Here is a 20,242-nt window from a genome sequence, read left to right on the forward strand (position 1 = left end):
TCGGCACTTGCGAAGGGCACGCGTTTGTCATTAAGGATATTGAAAGGTTAGCCAAGACGTATGCATGCGCCCATTGCAACGCGAGATTTACACAAGCTTGCCACCTTAAACGCCATTATCAAACTTGCAGCCAAGGAAAAACAATAATTGATTGCCCGGGCAAAAAGGTTGAAGAACCGCAGACAAGCTTTGAGAAGGCTTTCTATCCAAGCAATCAAGCTTCCAAAGAATCGCTTCGGTGGCTTGAACGAGAAGCCAAGCGGCGGAAAATTCACATACACCACGCGATGTGCGGGCATGGTGGCGAGCGTTGGGTTGAGCGCGCACCTGTCGACGGGTACGACCCTATTTCAAAAACTGTATTTCAATACCACGGCTGCCACTGGCACGGGTGTCGAAAATGTTACCCGCAAGATCGTAACAAAATCATTGACCGCAACGACCAAACACGCGAAGACAGGTTCAAAGCCACAATGAAACGTACAAGATTGCTACGAAGGGCCGGCTACCGCGTGATCGAGGCTTGGGCGTGCGAAGTAAGGGAAATCGTTGTTGATCCACCGCGGGCGCAAACAAAAAGCTACCCGCACGCGATCTTGTACGATTTCGAGGCGTATGGCGACAATAATCAGCGAAAGGAACCGACGCCAACACTCACGATCGAAAACGCACACGTGCCAATCTCGGTAAGCATCGGTGACACCCTTGAAAGAGAGCCCACCCACATCTGTGAAAGAGACCCCGCGGAGCTGGTCCGCAAGTTTATGGAAGAGCTGGAGAGACGCGGAAAAAACATCCGGGCTCAAGTAAGAGCGGAATTTATGCCAAAAGACGTTGGCCTGCTTCCAAAAGCGCAGCGACAAAAAATTGAGGAATGGTGCAACCAGGTACCTGTAGTTGGGTTCAACTCTGGCAGTTACGATCTGAATCTGATCAAAAATAACTTCGCAGACCGCCTTGCTGACACAACGGGCAAAGTCAGAGTGGCAAAAAACTGTAACAAAATCATGTTCTTGCTCACTCAGGGCTTCCGTTTCCTTGACATTATCAACTACCTTGGGCCAGGAACAAGCTATGAAAAGTGGGTTAAGGCATACGGATGTGAGGCTACGAAATCGTGGTTTCCTTATGAGTGGTTTGACTCCCCCGAGAAGCTTGACTACCCAGGGTTGCCGGATTATCTTGCTTGGTATTCAAGGTTGAAAGGAACTCCTTTGTGCTTAAACTTTCAGAATGGCGAGCCTGCAAGAAGCTGTTCCGAGAAAAGGGAATGCGCACTTTTGCAGACTGGCTTCGCTATTACAACAATCTCGACGTGGCTCCTGGCCTGGAAGCCTTGGAAAAGATGAAAGCTTTTTACACTGAAAAGGGGATCGACATCCTAAAAGACGCCGTCAGCATTCCTGGTGTGAGTTTGCATTACCTGCTCCGGGGATCTGTGGAAAGAGGCGCCGAACTTTATTCCCCTTGCGAAGAAGCGTATGAAATGCTGAAAGGGGCTGTTGTGGGAGGACCAAGCATAGTATTTACAAGGTACCACGAAGCTGGCGTCACAAAGATAAGAGACCACCAGTTCGAAAACGCAAATTTTTGCAAAAACATCGTTGGCTACGACGCAAATGCCCTTTATCTGTCAACAATGTTGGAAGACATGCCCTGCGGAAAAGAAGAAGTCCGCCAATTTTCAGGAGTTGAATAAGCAAAAGCCCATTTACTTACGCAAAATCTGAAAGGAGAAAATCCTTCTTATATACGCAGATGGTTTGGATTTGCGGAAGTTGACATTGAGATTCCAAAAAAATTGTGGAAAAAGTTTGAAGAGATGCCGCCATTCTTTTACAACAAAGTGGTTCCAGGCGAAGCTGTTCCACAACACATGTATGAATACTTGAAAAAAAAACAAAAAGAAATCGTGGAGATGGTAAAAAGCTCGTTGGTGCCCTTTCTGCCAAAAAAATTCTTTTGTATGCTCCACTGCTGCGCTGGTATGTGGAACACGGGGCAGAGATAACGGCGGTTCACCGAACGATTGACTACCAACCGAAAAAGATCTTCCCCTGGTTTGTAGAACAAGTGACAGAGGCGCGGAGAACAGGTGATGTTGATAAGAGCAAGGCCTTGCTGGCTGACGTGTTTAAGCTGTTAGGAAACAGTGCATACGGGAAGCTGATCGAGGCACTAGAACGGCAAACGAATGTGATATACACCAAAGATGAGAAAGTGGTTGACAGAGCCCTACGAAGCGCGTATTTTAGTGACTTAGATGAAATCGGGCAAGCGTACGAGTTGGAAAGCCGCAAGCCCCGGATAACAATCAGCAGGCCCTTTCAAGTTGGGATCGCGGTTTACCAGTTGGCAAAGCTGCGCATGCTCAAGTTTTACTACGACTTTTTAGACAAGTATTTTGATAGAATGGACTTTGAGCTCATTCAGATGGACACGGACAGCTGTTACATGGCCATTTCTGCTTCGAAGCTTGAGGACATCGTAAAACCTGAGCTAAAACAAGAATTCGAGGCCCAAAAAAAACAATGGCTGGCTTGGGACAAGTGGAGCGGCCGCACCCCTGGTCTCTTTAAGCTTGAGTGTACGGGCAGCCGGATGATTGCGCTTTGCTCAAAGTGTTATTTTATCGAGGAACCAGAAGGTGAAAAAAAGAAGTTTAGCACCAAGGGGGTATCCAAGACGCAAAACGAAATAAGATGGCAAGGATTTAAGGCCGCTCTGAATGGTCATAAGGACATGGCAACAAACAGAGGCTTCCGTATGAAGGAAGGAAAAATGGTAACTTACGAGCAGGAAAAACTGGGTTTGAGCGCCTATTACGACAAACGTTGGGTGCTTGAAGATGGAATACATACCGAACCGATTGAATATCACGTTTAGCTGGCATTGACTGGTGGAAGGGCGGTATCAGGAGGTACTACGAGCAGCTCCTCGCGCACAAAGCCACGCTTGGGGCCGTCTTGCAAGTAATACAAAACAGGTTCGTTCGGTTTCATTACAGCTCTTTCAAGCGAAAAGACTTTTAAAGACCAGATTGGATCGGTGGCACGTTTTCCGCCACCTTCTAACTCACCCGGCTGGTACAAATATCTAACATTCACGGAGGAGGGGAGCTTTTTTTCGCTCTTACCAACAGGCCTCAAATAAGGAGTCGACGGCTTGGCAGCAACGGCTTTTAATTTAATAGCTTCTGAGGGTTTTTTGCCCGTCAGCCGTGTAACTTCGTTGTTCAGAGCGGCAATAACTTCGGGTAGCCTCTTAACCCACGCTGTCGACCGCTGGCCAGATGGCAGGGTCAACTCGACACTGTACTGATAACCAAACAGGCGCTCTGCCAGTGTGCGGTTGAAACGTTCAACAATGGCCTGATCTCTGTGAATGTTAACACGCCCGCGTCGAATAGCTGTTTTTTGATTTTCCATTTCTTTGGTAACAGCGCCCATGAATTCGCGCCCGGGGTCAACTTGCAGCATTTGTGGCCATTTCAGTGCACTACGCCTGTAAATTGCCCGAAAACCTTTTGCAACCTCAGTTGAATCTTTTGAGGTCAAAGGCTCGGCCTCTTTGTAACGGCTGGCAACGTCAACAACAGTCAACGCGTATTTGTAAACTTTTCGCCCTCGCGGCAATCTGTCATGAGGAAGAAAAAGAAGGTCCGCCTGGTGGACCGCGTTAGGAGAAGATACATCAAACTTTGGACGAGGAACGTATCGTGGTGCGGGAAGGTAGATTTGCCAAAAAGCTTGTTTTCCGAGCCACCTTTTTGCAGTATCTTCGGAAACCTTTGCGGCTTTGGCTAATTTTTTTATTGCAGAAATTCCTTTCCAGTATCCTTGAGGGCTGTAGTAACGTGACTCCAATTTATTATTTTCCATTTGAACTTAAAAGACTTAATATAACATGGAAGAAAAAAAATATTTTGGGCGATGACACTTGTTTCCTTGCAGGCTTTAGTAATAATATGATTACGATTTATTATAACTTTGTTGAATCTTTAAGACTCAAGTGGCTAAAAGACAAAAAAAAATTTGGCGATGACCCTTATGGTCTGGGCGTTAAATTCCAAAAAACTGTAGGCTGGATAGACACTTTAACAAAAAAAGATATCCAAAATTTCTTTTTGGTTTTTGTTGCGGAAAAGAAAACTTTTGAACCAATTGTTTTTCAAGAATGCCAAAATTTCGAAGAACAGGAAGAGACAGAAAGAAGATCGATTCCGCCGGTGGCGAACTTGTCATATTTGAAAACAGTTTTGAAAAAAAAACGGCATTTCTTGGCAGGATTTTGAGCCGGCAAGGCTGCGTTTTTTGGCAAATGTGTTGAAAGAATACAAAAGGCATGCAAAAAACGTTAACTACGTTTGTTTTTTGTATTTTTATTTTCAAAAGCTACCCGATTCTTGGCCAAAAAAAGAAGAAATGATCGAAAAGCTGGCAAAAAACCTGACGAAAAGTAAAAAAACGAAAAAAGCTGCCGAGAAAAGTTTTCAAGATTGGTGGGAGCGCGCACCGTCAGTGTGATTTGAGTAACGCAGTTTCGTTTTTTTCGAAGAGAAGGCACTGTACTTTTTGACGATTTCTTGGTATTCGTTGTCAGAAATTTTGCCGTCTTCCAAGGCAGCAGACGTGAGAGAGTTGATCGCCAAGAGAGTTTCTTCAGCGATCGAAAGTATTTTTTTGTGTTTTTTTGCTTTTCGCAAGAAAAACTTGACAGTGACGCTCATAGAGGTTGCCGCGAGAGAAAGAACGGTCGCTGTCGCAATCAAAGGCCCTCCAACGACAATGCCGACAGCGGAAAGCGAAGCTGCGAGACCTGAGCCGGTAAGAATCGTCGCGGCACCGCCCGTTAAAGCGCAAGCTGTCTGACAGCGAGTATGCCAGCGCTTGAATTTGGCGGAAGTCTTTTCGTAGTGGGCCTGCTGATTTTCCAAGGTCAGTTTCATTGCCTTGATTTCGGCTCGTCTGTATTGGGTAGCGGTGGCCATTATACTTGAGGGCAAAAATTTTCAGATTTAATCGCAATAATGGTTAACCCATTTTCCTGTTTTTTTGTTATAAACTGTGGCTGAGCAAGAAGGGTCTTGGTTTTCTGAAGGGTGAGTCCAAAACTTTTTGCTGAACAAACCTGTTTTGGTGTTAAAAGCGCCCTTGGCTATGTCTCCTGACCAATATTTTTCAAGAAGCTTTTTATCTCCACCAACGGCTCCTGTAATCATCATAGCAAGATCTTGCGCCTGCTGAAAACCAGGAATTTTTTCTCCGATTTTTTTGTTTACGGTTTCTCCAACCCCTAAGCCAACCTTCTGCTTTGATGCAATTACGTTTCTTGCCAAAGTGTGCCCCCACTGGCGCTTGTTTTTGGGAACTGCGTCAAGCGCTTTCACCATTTTTTTGTCTGCCACATGTTTGCAACCTTTTTCGTCTTTTTTGCCTGCGCATACGGCATAATCAACGTCGTGTTGCATTGCAACTGCGTCTGTCGCACCTGTTGGTTGCTGCATGATTTTTAATATCTTCCCGGTTTTAGGGTCGTATGTCAGCTGCTTTTCAAGAGGATTGTAAGGGCCGGTATAGTTGTGCCCCGGCAGCGTCCACCCTTTTTTTGGTTTTGGCAACTTGCCGATGGCTTTGTGAATGTCGACACCTGTCACCACTTTGATTTTTAACGAATCTTGTCTTCGTAATTCCGCAACTGGCGCATTTGACCTTTAACATTTTTCGACCGTTTTTCGTCGTTTCCACCCTTTCGCTTCCTTCCACATTGGGGGTGAACCTCCTCTCTTTCACGCAATAGACCTCCATTCTATACCTGACGCAAAAAATACCTTTTGACCACACTCTCGTTTTTTAACAAATCGTCAGAAAACATTTCAAGAATTTTCTTGAATGACCTTCCTTTGTTTCGTTCGTTCAAAAAAAGCAAACAGTAGTAACCACAGCGCACGCTTTGTTCCCACTGAAGCTGGTTGTCGTTTCGCAAAAAGCTACTTTTTCCCTTCTAGAGCAAGCTCTTTTTCCCATTCTGCGGGTGGGGGCAAACCGAAAGAGTCAAAGTACTCATAGCTTTCTTTTTCGCTTTTTCGAAAGCAACAAACCCAATGGGTGCCAAGGCCGCCCAAGTCGTCCATGTTGATTATGCAGGGAGAGTGATTTTTTGGCAAAAATTCGTTTCTTGAAAAAACACCTTTTATCGGGATTTTGAGTTGATCACACCACGCAAACAGGTCAAAATCAGTTAAAGGAACGTCCTTAAAATTCATTTTTTTTCTCCCCAAGTTCCAATGAATGGAGGCGGGCGTTGCATCACGTGTGCAGGCATAACTCTCATACCATTGCCACCTTTTGGCGGTTTTACCTGCAACCCTTTTCCGAGAACTGCGGCCTTAACAATTTTGAGTGAGTTCTTGATCTGCGTTTTGCTCATTTTCAGATCAACTCCCCTTTTGTCGCTGACGGCTTGCTTGATTTTTTTGATTTGACTGGCGGTCAAATGCAAAGTGCTTTCCGATCTCCTCCGGAAATGTCTTCGTACTTTAGCCTCAGTGTAATTGCTGTTTTGTTTGAAAACGCCTTGGCAAGGCTTTCTTTTTGTCCATCAGAAAGCACGACCTTACGCGGGTAGTAAGAAGTCATCTTGTATATATTTTGTGAAAAAATTTAGACCACAACCAGTTCGTTACCCACCGCCCTCAAAACCATTTCGGTTTCATACAAAATAGCTGCGTAAACTATGTAATCCTCATCTGCCGCTTCGTTAAGCCGGTAGTGAAAAACCATCTGCTTTGGGTCATTTGTCAAGTTGTCTTTGTTTTCTCGAAGGTCGAAGTAAAGAAAAGGGTAAAGTGTTTCGAAGTTGCTTGTATGCAGCTGAACTCCTGTATTGTAATCATTTTTTCGGTAACGGTAATTCATCGCGTCGTTGAGGATTCGCAGCTTAAAATTTTCGTCGTACTCCAGCTCAGGATAATACTGAGAAGAACCGTACTGCAGCCTGCAAGTGGCGAGCTTTGCTGAGTCGTCATCATCAATATTGAAAGTGTCAAAAATGTACGGGTTCTGGGAAAGAGCGTTTTCTTTTGCGGATCGCTGAATGAAGATGAAGACGTGCTTTGCGTCTTTGATTCCGGGATTTATTTGCCAAGCACCAAAAGCATCACGCCGGCTGCTGCTGGGCTGCATCATTTCATTCATGTAAGTCCACTTTCTTGGTTTTAAAAAGTCTTCGTTCACAAGCACTTGCCCTTCGCTCGTGAACCTTAGCATCGGAACCCAAAGCTCAAAGTTTCTCACAACAATTCGCCTTGCTGTAGCGCCTTCCTGCCAAATCAATTCTGCGTCAGACTGCAGTTTTATTTCAAACTCAAGCTGCATTGGCGGTAAAAGCTTGTCACTGAGCCCTTCAAAAAAAGAGTACCTGTTAAGAGGAATGATTGTGTTTACCGTTTTTCCCTGGTTTGACAAAGTCCCCCTTTCTTTACTTCCAAGGTTTGTTGATGCCGCTGTTGTTATACGCTGAGCAGTTGTATCTGGATACCAAAACTGGCTTTTTGCGGTGCTTCTGGCGTAGTCATCAGAATAATCTAACAAGTTTTTGATAAATATCAGCTTGTGAATGTTGTCAACATCATAAAGTGGTTTGCCAGCAGATTTAACCACAAGTTTGTTCAACAAAGAAAAAGAGCCGTTAATTGGGGCCGCCTCGGTGTTTGCTGCAATTGCCGCTCCATCTGCGGCCGCTTCGAATGTAAAATCTGCTCGGAAGTAAGCGTTGTACCAGTCGTACCAGTTGTCCCTGTCAGTCACGAAAAATTTGTAGCCACTTTTGTCCTGGAGCCGATTGTTTCCAGGAATGGAAATGGGCTTGTCTAACCCAAAACGCACAAACTCAGTTTTTTCCAAAAACTTGGCGCTTCTAAACATCGCTCTCGAAGCCGGGTATATATATTCTGCAAAAAAAATTTAATTTTCTGCGATCATTTGGTTCACCTTCAACATTGCTTCTCTTCTTATATTTTCAAGCTTTTTTCTCGATGTCGGGTTAAGCTCTTCTTTTTTTTCTTAAAATATTTTCAAGCTTTTTTCTTGATGTTGGGTTAAGCTTTTTCGTTGGGTTAAGTCCTTTTTCTTTCACCAAGTTTTCAAGCTTTTTTCGTGAATCAGGTAAAAAACTTTCTTTTCTTTTTAAAACTTGCTGAATTTTTTCTGCGCCGCGCTCTGAAATCTTTTTGGTAGTTTCTGCCGTTTTTTCAACCGCTTTTCCCACGGCTTTTTCAGCGGCTTGTTTGGCAACCTTTTCTGCCTTTTTTTTCCCCTTTTTCGCAAATCGTTTTCCGATTGCCATTAGAGTATCTCTTATGACCCCCGTTCCTTTGTGCTGATATCTGTATCGACCTCTGTCGTAAACTCTCGTCCACTCGCTTGGGTGATTCATCCTATACTTTGTCAAAAAAATCATTCGTATTCTTCAATGAAGATGCTCAAAGCGACGGGTTGGTCGTTCAAAAAAAGGTCATTTCCTTGCCCATCACTGATTCTGACTCTTATCGAGTTGATTCGGTATTTGTTAACCGGATGCCACTTTAGTCGGCGAGGCTCTTTCGAGAATGGGTAAGAGATTTCGAGAGTCGATGTTGACAACGTGTACAAAACATCGTCTGCAATATTGTCAACAGCTCTTGAAATAAGGTCGCAATGAATATAAATCCAGTCTACCCCTCTCGTCAAGTTTGGCACATGATCGCCGACGTTGTTCGTGTCGTTCAAGATTTTTTTTTCAAATCCAATAAGCTTTGAAAAATCACCTTCGCTTAAATCAAGCTCGTAAGCGCTGTCAATCAAAATCGTGACCCTGTATGTCGTGGTATAAAAATAAAGTTCAAAAATGTTTTTTGAATCATCAGTTTTTCCTGTTTGAGTTTGAAAAGCGTCGTTTAGGTCTTTATAATCATACATTCCATCAGGAATGGTAACATCGATCCAGTCTGAATCACTTTTCTTTTTCCATTTAAATTTGTTGTTGTTATATTTTTCTGAAACATTATACCAAGAATAGCTCATTGTTACAAGCTCTTCCAAAGCCGCTTTGTACTTTTTTGAACGGTCCAAAACGATCGGAGGATCGAAGCGAATTTCAAAGTCGTGAGGTTCATTTCTTGCATCACTCTTTTTTGCAATCGAGGAGTTGAGCAAAAGGTCAAGACGTTTCATCGTATATACTTATGAAAAATTTTTTTTGCTTCTTCTGTTGACAGCACTTTCTGTTTCGTTAACATTTGCAGCAATAAAATTATTTGCCTTCGCAACTTTTTTGAAGTGTTTCCTGCATCAATTGAACCGAGGCTTATATGAAGTCTGTCAACAAGAGCGTTAACATCAACAACACCACTCCCCTCTTGATCCGGGGGTTCTTTTTCAAAAAATAAAGAAGATTTTGCTTTTTTTTCTCCCCTTCTTTCTAAAATTTCGTCTCGCGCTTTTTTTATGTCTGAAAGAGTGTAACCGTAAAATTTTGATTTCGGACTTTTCACGACATAGTCGGGATTGTTTACATTTTTTGTCAACATGCTGTTTAGCACCTGCAGGTCAGTTGATTCTGATCCCTCGATTCCTGGTTTTTGTGGTGTTCCCCATTTGGCTCGTTCAACCGACTGAGACAAATCTTGCGAGGGTGTAGCATCTCCATTGTTTGCATCATCACCCCCTTCTGCAACATCAAATTCATCATCATCATCATCATCATCATCATCATCATCTTCCTTTTCCGCAAGAGGTGGGGCTGGTGATGATGTTAATGGTGGTGATGATGTTGGAGTTTCCTCTTCGAAATCTTGGTCAGATTCAACCATCGAATAGTCAGGCACTTCTGGTAACGGCGGCGGAGTTGTCGGGGGTGTTTCTTCATCTGGCATGAAATCTTCACCAAATGGGTTGTAAAGATCGAAATCATCCAGGTTATAGTTTGGGCCTTCTTCAGCATCAGTTTTTTTTCGTTTCCTTTGCGTGGTAAAGGCGCGGTCTAGCCTTCGTGTCAGCGGTTTAAATACCTCCTCACCTGAAAGCTGTCCGAATTCTTTTTCAATCGCTTTGTTTTTCATTGCAGTAAGTATTTTTTCATTTTGCTGCTCAACAGCGGCCTTTTTTTCAGCAAGTGTTTGCCATTTTTTCATCGACATCTTTTCGCGTATATATATAAACAACTAAAAAAATGAAGATTCCGAATTACGATCCTGAGTTTTATTCGCAAAGTGCTTTCAAACAAAAGCATCCAAGCATGCCATCAGACACCTTTCGCATGCTTATTTGTGGTCCAAGCAACTCTGGAAAAACAAACATTCTTTTACACATGCTTTATGAGCTTTTGGTTTACGACAAGATTTATCTTTGCGCAAAAAACCTTCATCAAGAAAAGTACCAGTTGATTCTTGACGATTTTGAAAAAAGAGTCAATCCAGAAACAGGTTATGAAGTCATTGAAGCCTCACAAGACGTTCCTCCGCTTGAAGAGCTGACAGATGATAACCAAAAAATTGTCATATTTGACGACATGGTTTGTGAAAGCAATCAAAACGAAATCATCAATTACTTCATAAACGGGAGGCATCGGCAATGCAGCGTCATTTATCTTTCTCAATGTTTTTTCAAAGTGCCGAAAAATATTCGTGATAATTGCAGCCATTTTTGCATTTTTTCGTTTCTTCCAAGAGAAAATAACCGTATTGCTGATGAGCTTGGCATAAACAGAAATCTGCTTAATCTGGCAACAAAAACAAAATTCTCTTTTTTGTATCACGACAGGCCAAAAAAAACTACGAAAAAAAATTTTGACGAATATATATAAATGGGTGCTTTTAACGGAGACACAGGTCATCCTTCAGACAGCTCATCAACAACTGGCCCTCCCGGCCCCCCTGGCCCAAGAGGTTCGACTGGCCCTGCTGGTCATAAAGGCGACACTGGCCCCCAAGGCCCCCAAGGTCCTACTGGTCCTGCTGGTCCTCAAGGTTCTCGTGGTCCTACTGGCCCCGCTGGCCCGAAAGGCGACACTGGTCCTCAAGGCCCCCAAGGCCCAACTGGCTCAAGAGGTTTCGTTGGTCAAAAAGGCGATAAAGGTGACAGCGGCCCAACTGGCTCTACTGGTCCTGCCGGTCCACAAGGGCCCCAAGGTGCAACTGGCTCTGCCGGCCCCGTCGGTGCAACTGGTCCTGCTGGCCCTGCGGGTCCAAAAGGTGAAACAGGTCCAACTGGTCCCGCTGGTGCCACAGGGCCTGCTGGGCATACTGGGCCTGCTGGAACAAAAGGGCCAAAAGGAGATGCCGGCCCAACTGGTCCTGCTGGTCCACAAGGTCCCGCTGGAGCAAAAGGCGACCCTGGACAAATGGGCATTGTTAATCAAAATTTGGTAATGAACGACCATTCAATAAAACAGCTTGCAAATCCTGTCGGAGACCAAGACGCTGTAAACTTGGTTTCAATGGAAAAGTATGTTTCAACTCACTCAATTTCTTCAGGAGCAAAAGAAAATCTGTTTTCACATTTGTTTTTTTCAGCATCTTCTTTCACAGGAGTTACAAATTTTGACTCATTAACAACTGTTGACGATTTTAACTCTGGTGTTCACTTAGTTAACAGAAACGCTTTTCGTTTTAATTTACTAAAATCCGGTGACAGTTTCAATTCAAGATTTAGAATCGGCCTCACCGGCTTGTTCCCTGGTGATTACACTCTTTGCGTTGAATTTTTCTTTCCTGAAAGTGATCTTAACTGGAGTTTAAGTGCTTCGTCACCTTTTGGAAGTAACACTGTTAATTATCATACAAAAAGATTCAACAATCACACGCCAAAATATACGAGAACAATCATTCACTCACAAAAGAATTCGGACAGCTTAGACGATAAACTTTTTATTGATATAACCAATCCTGGTTACTTGGGGTCAAAAGCAAGTGAGCAAGCTTATTTAATTGCTTATGGTGTAAAAGGTTATCAGGCAGACGTGCCAAGCGATGTTTTTGAAAAACTTTTCATTAGTTCAGGTGGAGACATCTTGTTGGAAACAAATCTTGATATGAATGGGTTTGAGTTAAAAAACCTTAAAAATTTACCTCAAATTGATTTATCAAATGGGGGAGTAAAAATGCAAACAGATATTGATATGAATGGATACGAGTTAAAAAACTATTTTCCAAAAATATCAAATTTTGTCATAAACGGTTTTTATGATGGAACCGATGGTACAACTACTCTTGGGGGTCGTTTTCACCCAAGTTCTGTTGTTTTTTATTCGGTTAAATTTAATTTTAATTTAAATTACTTTATTATGCCCGTTGATGGAAAAATTGAAGAATGGCAGTTTCTTATTTTAAGTAAAAAAGATGATAATGTTGTAAATGATGAAGTACAGGTGTTGATCAAGGTTCAAACAGAAGATGGTGGAAGGGGGTCAGCCACAATCAGTCCAACCGTTTCTAATTTCCAAAAACAGGACCTGGTTTCATTAGAAGCATCAAAAGGAGACAAAATTTTGGCCGCAATTTCAAATAAAAACGGAGCAATAAATACAAAAACAGGTTTGTTAAATTTAATAATTTCTGGTAAATATTAAGAGGTACAAAAAAAAACAGTTTTAAAAGAGTCAATTTCCTGTCAAGAGGTTTGCGACAAGCCCTTTGTCAAAAGTTTTCAACTGTGCGATCGCCTCTTCTGATAATAAAATCATTGTTTGATTGTTTTCTTTAGCAATTTTTTTATGTTGAAAAGTTTGTAAAGGTGGCCCAATAAACCTTTTAATTTTTTTTTCCCACTTGTTATCAAAACTCCATTTCTTCCTCGGCCCATCTTGGTGTATATTTCAATGTCTGCAAATGTTCAATTGACATGAAGCCGCGAGCGGCATGCAAATTTGTGCGTGGGTGTCGGGGGTTTACCCGAATGATATTTTTAGACGTTAGTAAGTTGTTTTCATTCCTGTGTGCAAAATTAGTTCTAAGCACTCTGGAATGAAAAATCTATTGTTTTACACGTGCACACTATTGTTCTTTTGATTTTGCACGTGATATCAATTATGACTCATTGCCACCTGTCAAAAAAGCGTCTAATTCAGTGTGGTATTTGTCGAATTACGTTGAGAGCGTGACGTGACAGTCAAGGCATGTTTGAACATGTCAAGGGCTTGCCTGAACATGGTATGCAAATTTTGTTTTTTTCCGCGTGGGTAAACAAAGTCGGGGAATTTACCGTGACTCATTAAAACTTGCCAAAAAACGAACTCCAGCTGCGATAAAAGCGGCTAATTCAGAGGTGGTATTTGTCGACTCCCCTCTCTACTACTGGTGAGGTTATGTAAATTGTTTTTATTTTCCTATAACTTTGATACCTTAATTAAAAAACTGAAACTAACCCAAAATCCAAGTATCAGTGCAAGAATGAAACGATCTGCATCAAAGGTGTTTGAAGCCGTTCAACAAACTCGCAGTTCGTGATTTATCAAGTTTAAAACACTCGACTGCGCCTCGTGTTTCAAACTTAATAAAGCACTCCTGCTTGTTTATTAATTACTACTTCAGTGCTGAATTGAACTAATTCCAGGCTAACCCTGTTATAAGAAAACTCATAATTGCCTCCCGTGTTATTTTGAAGGGATAATCATTGTTGCTGCTGTAGATTGATTTGGAACTTATTCCTGTTTTGATTTCTCACAGTACGGTAAGTACGGAAGTCATTTATGCCACATTTTACTTTTGGATGTACGTAAAGGACTCAATAAACTACGGTTTTGTAAAAAATTCGAGACTTCCCTCACTCACTCGATCACTCACTCACTCCATTCTGATATTAAACTGCAATTATTTTATGCATTAACGGTAAAAGTGCTGACAGAAAGGTCCTTTAAACGCATTCAGTACATTTCAATCAGAAACAAATCATTCTCCAACCTCATTCCCAGGTTCTTTCTCTTCCAGGGAACGAGGTTGGAATTGATTATTTACAAAAGAAATTTTCCTAAATGCGAAAAAGGACCAAAGGTTAGTACTCTTTATTCTGGTGGTAAAAAAAAATCGCTCTACGAAGCCTGAGGGCAATGACCCATTCACGCAACTCGCATGAAAAAAGAAAACATTCAAAGAATAAAAAAAGAGATTGTGACTTACTGCTAGCAGGTATGAGATACATGCAGTTTCGCTTGCCATCACGGTTACGTGATTTAATAAACGTTTCAGCTCACTGGAAAAACACGCGTTCCATGCAGCACGTTATGGTTTCGCGTCACGTCATCTCGTGTCACGTCATCCATTTTTCGTCTTTTTGAGGCGAGCAAAAACAAGAATTGCTCAGGCGCATCTTTCTCTCCAATTTTATCGGCTGCTCAAAGATAACGCTTGACGCTGCCCTGTACGTACATAATATACGTGCTGACAGAAAAGTAATTTAAAACGCAATTCAGCGCATCCCAGACAGTAAAAAAATATACTCAAAGATTACACTTTATTTTGGTGGTGAAAAAATAGTTTGCGCTACGAAGCCAGAAAGCACAAACATCAGTGACCCATTGACGCAACTCCCATGAAAACGACCATGCTATCATCCCAGAGGTTTACCAGTCCTTGTCACGCGCATGAGTTTCGCGCCACGTTCTTTTGTTTCAAACTTTTACACGTTATTTTTAAAGAGCGCGCTAACGTGTTGCCTTTTTTAAATCGCGTGTAAAAGCTTTGATTTTTTTAACTGATGAAGGCTTAAGCAATAGCCGAAACGTCTTGAAAAATTCTCTATTTTCCAATTGCCCATAATGCACTTTGTTTGCCCCCCAAATTTTGCATAAAACTATTGTTTTGGAAATATGCAGTCCTCCCAAGAGAATTTGAAAACAATAGTTTATGCAAAATTTGGGGGGCAAACAAAGTGTATTATGGGCAATTGGAAAATAGAGAATAACATCAAAACACGGTCAGAGACAAACTTTTAACAAACCAATTTTCACACGACTTGGCAAACTCACTCGACAATGACAAATCTGTCCACGCTGTGGTGTTGGATTTCGCAAAGGCCTTCGATAAGGTTCCCCAACGGCGACTCCTAGCAAAATTACAATGTTATGGAATTCAAGGCAAATTACTCTGCTGGCTTGAACCGTTTCTTACTCAACGTACCCAGTCCGTACCCTGTATCCTGACAACCTGGAGTGCTCTGGCGTGGGGTCAACTGTCTTCAACTCCCTCTTTAAACCTCCTTAAATTACATTCAAATTCGGGTATACCCCACCTTAATTGGGAAACCCTAGCCACTAGACGGAAAATCGCCAGACTATCTTTTATTGTATAAACTCTCCCACAACCTGACCGATTTCTCAGTAGCAGCCCATCTGAAACCAAATAATTGAAGAACAACCCGTGGGAGCCACGCTTTTAAATTTGTAGTTCCTAGGGCAAAAAAGATTTTTTTAAGTTTTCTTTTTTCCCAGGAACAATCAGTGAATGGAACCACCTTCCAGAGGATATTACAAATACAACGTCTGTAAATAGTTAAATCTAAGTTAGTTAATAGTTTTCAATATTTTATCGGATTAGCTTTGTTTAGCTTTTAACAACATTCTATTGTTATTTTTAGCATTCTATTTTAATTTTTAATGGTTGGTGTGATATCTTAAGATTTTGTAACCGACCTAGTGAAATGTACATGTAGAAGTTGCCCATGATGGTAGGCACGTGGTCTTAGTTTACCAATTTCTCGTAGCCAAGCATATCCATTAAATCTCCACAGATTTCTTCCACAACTCTTATTAAGCCCTTGGGTGCATTTTTCCACTTGTTGATGACATCTGAAGCACTCCTGAAAAGGGAAAAAGCACCCCTTTCTTTAGCACTGCTCGGCGGTCTGTCATGAGCAGATATCCATTTATCAACACTTATCGACCAATCAAATCCGGCAAACTTGTGCAGTTTCCGTGCTATATTTGCAGTATCTACCGCAAGGTCCTCGTAGCGGACTACTTTAAAGCGATTTTTAAGCCAGGAAGGGGGATTTATCAAACCTATTCTTATATTTTGCTCTATGGGATCACAAATTCTACGGACATAGAAACGAAACTGAATTGGGTTCAAGTAGCTTGTTTTAATCCATTTTACTGACGTAATTTTGGAGTAAGTCATAGCTCTAGGATCGCGAACTAAGTAAATAAGTTTTACATCATATCTGTTTTGTTGTCGGAAAAGCTCTTGGAGACTTTGTATTGTTCTGTTCGGCAGACGAGGGTCCAAGATCTTTAAAACTGTATGTTTGTAAGAGTTACAGGTCTTGCTAAGCAGGATGTTTGAGAATGGAGGACATCTTTTATTTGGACATAAAGCAGTGAACGCTTCACTTCGAGAACGAAAGAAAACCTTTGTAAACGCAGTTAAAATATCATTATTGAGATTACTGAAATCACATTTAAGGAAACTGTCGATTACGTTGAGGCAGGATTCTCTGTAGCCTGTTAGTTCCATTCTTTTTGTGGAAAAATTACCTTTGAATAGTTTTTCTCCTAAAACATGAAGCGGTTCAAACCAGTACATGTTTTGGGGATTGCTGTTAAAAACTCCTCCAAGGAACGACGATCCTCCTCTAGCCGCGCTTATTATGATGAGGTTTTTTCTGGGAGCAAGCGTCTGTGGATGATTGGTTGCAGCCCATTCGTTGATTCGCAGTTTACTGGTGTTTTCTGGCGGCTTGTTACTCAACCGAATGCCTCGTTCGTTCTCAGATGTCATTGGTCTTTCTTCTGTTTTTGTGGTCTCTGTTCGTTGTAGTCGATCTTCTACATGCAGACTGTAATTTTGCTCTATCCTGTTGTAATTTATCTCTTGAGTTAAATAAGGAACCAGTAGGTTGTAAAAAGGCATCAGCGAGACGGCAACGACACATAATATAGCAAACACTCCGCCACTATTCATAATCACAACAACAACTGATTGATGTTGGTGATCTGACAAGACAAAAAAAACACGAGTAACTTGTTAGATACAATGTAAGGCTGACTTTTGAAGAAACAAGAGAGAATTTAATAACTGCACAAGCGCTAGTGACAGTGAAACTTCTCAATTTTCCTCTCTTTCTTTCAAGGCCAAAGATTCGTGGGTTCATTCTGACACATGTGATAAGATTGAAATGGAAGGACATTAGAATAACCAGGTTAAAAAAATAAAAATAAAAGAAGAGCAAAAAAGCGCCGAAAGGCACGAAAAAAAACACTAAAATTGTCCCTAAACAAATAGCCCGAGAACAAGACCTGATTTTCATTGCCCTTGTAAGCATGGATTAGAATGACAAACGAACTCCTGGGTTTTTAAAGAAGTTTCGTCAGTTTTTTTTTTAAGAATTTTCATTTCATTACTTTTTTCTCCTTGATCTTCGGCTACCTCGCTCAGAAGTCTGAGAAGCAGTCATTGCTTGCTTAGAATAAACCATCGGGAAGGCGAAATTGATAAATCAGCATCCTAGAATTAAAGAACGGGGTGAATAGGGGTACGCAAATCTGCCGATTTGTGCTATTTGTTTTTGCCGAATCCGTTAATCCGCCACTAATCTTCTTTCTTTCTTTCGTACCAGCGAAAACAGATCAGAATTACCTAATCTAAAGTTCTTTTCAGTCCTTTCTATATGTCAATGAACATATGCATGTATCACGGATTTCGTACTAGAAATAGTTGACACTAGGTTGCCCCCGGTGTTAATCAGTTTTTCTTTTCTGTTCATCTTTTTCTACATTTGCTTGGAAATTAATTTTCTGTTTGGGATGTTTATGAAGAAAACGCTCCCTGTTGGCTTGTGTTTTCTAATGGTTTCTGGACTTTTCTTCATAAAGATGGAAAGAGGACATAAACAAAACAACGCGAAATTAAGCAATAATTCGGAAAGATTTATGATACGGTAAATTTAATTACAACAACGCGACAGCAGCATCTTGACATCATTTTGTCATGTTTTGCTGTGGTGAGTGATCTCAGCTAGACTCAAGCTAGACTTTAGAAAAATTCCTTCGTCTTTATTAATATGACACGCCGGGACGAAGGTCGACCTATCGCGACTTGCGTCGATCGTTTTCGCGACTTCGTCGCTCACTGGGCCGCTTTGCGGGCTTCACTGTGGCAAGTCTAGATCTCAGCGAGGATTAACTTTAGAAACAGCAAAACGTTTTAAAATTACCATTTGAGCCGGCCCAATTGTTTTCTTTATATTTGGGCTGAGAGCCCAAGCATGGAGAATGACATGAGAATGATCAGATGCCGAAAGAATTTCTCACGGCTGTCAATGCAAACGCCTGCCGCGAGTTTTAAATAATCCCAATGCATCTCGAGATCTCTTTTGAATTTCTTTTCTTGATGCCGCATATCATCTTGTAAATCTCGTCCGGAGGTGGACTGATCAAGACTTTTTTGTTCAAGTAGTTCGCGCATGGTAAATCGCGGTATTGGACAAAGGCTTTCTAATCGTAAATCGCAGTCAAATTTGTAGATATGTTCGTACGCGTTCCTACACAAATGTCGTCTTTGTCTTCATGAGAACGATCAACTTTTAAAAAGGAAAGGATACCAAAAGAATTTCTCACCTTTGTCAATGCAAACGCTGGACTTTCTAAAAGTCGTTCGCTTCTCGTTTCCGGTTTGGCGTGCCGCGAGTCTTAAATAATTATCTCGAGATCTCTTTCGAATTTCTTTTCTTGATGCCGCATATCATCTTGTAAATCTCGTCCGGAGATAGACTGATCAAGACTTTTCTCCGTTCAAGTAGTTTGCGCTTGGTAAATCGCGGTATTGGACTAAGCCTTGCTTATCGTAAATCGCGGACAATTTTGAAGATACAAATTTCGTCTTCGGGGCTTTGTGAAATAACAGCACCGCTCAGAAGTAAAAATGTGGATTTTCTTACTTCTCTGCGAGTTAAGTATCGCGAACTCTTTTCGATAATTGCATTGCTTGTGGCTTTTAGACATTCTGAAATGAATAGGCCTCGAATAAAACCTCAAATTATCTTTACTCCAAACAAGAAATCGTTGAAGCGTTGTTGTCGAGTGCGCACTTGTTTACACTGATGGGTTGTCATCATCACCCATGCCAATCACCACACAGAGATTCGTTCATCTTGCGTCATATTGACCAATCACCTTACAGGCATTTATCACACCTCCCGATACCCACTTGCGGGCATTTTGTCGGCATTCTGCACAACCCCCGATACTATTTGCGCGCCCATTTTGGTCAAATCGAGATTTTTCCTGTATATACTATATATGTACTGTATATACGCGCGGATTACAATGATGCCTCCTCGGGTTTTGGCCTCTGGGCCAAAACCCTGCGGGGGCAAATACATGTACATATATTCCATCTCTATAAAATTATTCTACTTTTACAGGTACGCCCCTGTTTTACAGGAAATATCCCAAGTAAGCCAGCGTTAGCCTTTATATCGTCAAAAGACGCCCTTGTTGCTCATTTGTAAGGTCACTGTGTAGCTTTAAGGAGGCTTGATGTAGTTTTTTAGCCGAAGGGTGGTTGTTTTGAAAATTAAAATTATCTAGGAAGCCAATGTTCGATTTTTGCCAAAATATACCATAATGGTCAAATATGACCACATTGTAATTCTTTACCCGTCACTTAGTCACAAAGGTTACCATAGCAACGATTGACGTTTTGTTTTGTTCTCAAACAAGCTTGATTTTTCGAAATCTAGATTGACTCTCTTATTTTTTGATATGTTAAAGTTTAGTAGATTGACTAACTGTTGACGAAGTTTTAAAAAAATCTGTAAGAGCGTTTTCAAGTAAATCAAGAATGAAATTTTAAGAAAAACACCGTTTTAATATAAAATAGGCGCTTTAAAATTGTTTCGCATTATTTGAGCACAGTTACTCTCACTGAAATATAAATACTTATACCATCATGGACCATAAACGTTTGTTCAGTTATAGATCACAGAAGACGAGTCATTGATGACGGCAAGTGAATTTCAAGTTTCAAATTCTGCTAATTAATTAGTTTCTCTGTAAAAATAAACACGAAAACCTTTTTACCGAATGGTAATGAGGTATTAAAATGACTTTGACTTATCGGGGGTGGAATAATGAATAACGGGCTAAAACAGAAAATGAATAAGGAATATTTAAGGTTCACTGCTTAGAATAATGAATAAGTCATTTCCAATAAAGGAATAATGAATAGTGGTTATTCACCGTGCTAAAACATTATCTTCTTATCTTCAGG

At 41.3% G+C, this 20,242-nt stretch overlaps 2 protein-coding genes across 2 annotated transcripts; one reads left to right on the forward strand and one right to left on the reverse strand.

The window, feature by feature from the left end:
• Positions 1-10,813: 10,813 nt before the first annotated feature.
• On the forward strand, positions 10,814-11,898 carry LOC144636426 (uncharacterized; the record flags this gene model as incomplete). The annotated part of the gene is made up of 1 exon (XM_078495640.1): positions 10,814-11,898. A coding segment is annotated over exon 1 (1,056 nt), but the record flags the coding sequence as incomplete, so codon positions are not given.
• Positions 11,899-15,613: 3,715 nt separating this feature from the next.
• Positions 15,614-16,977, reverse strand: LOC144654610 (carbohydrate sulfotransferase 3-like). The gene has a single exon (XM_078514803.1). The coding sequence runs from the start codon at positions 16,931-16,933 to the stop codon at positions 15,713-15,715; it is 1,221 nt and encodes a 406-aa protein (XP_078370929.1). The 5' UTR covers positions 16,934-16,977; the 3' UTR covers positions 15,614-15,712.
• Between the last annotated feature and the right edge of the window lie 3,265 nt (positions 16,978-20,242).

This window comes from Oculina patagonica, chromosome 1, assembly GCF_052425735.1.
Source record: "Oculina patagonica isolate OP01 chromosome 1, crgOcupat, whole genome shotgun sequence".
NCBI classification, from domain to species: domain Eukaryota; kingdom Metazoa; phylum Cnidaria; class Anthozoa; order Scleractinia; family Oculinidae; genus Oculina; species Oculina patagonica.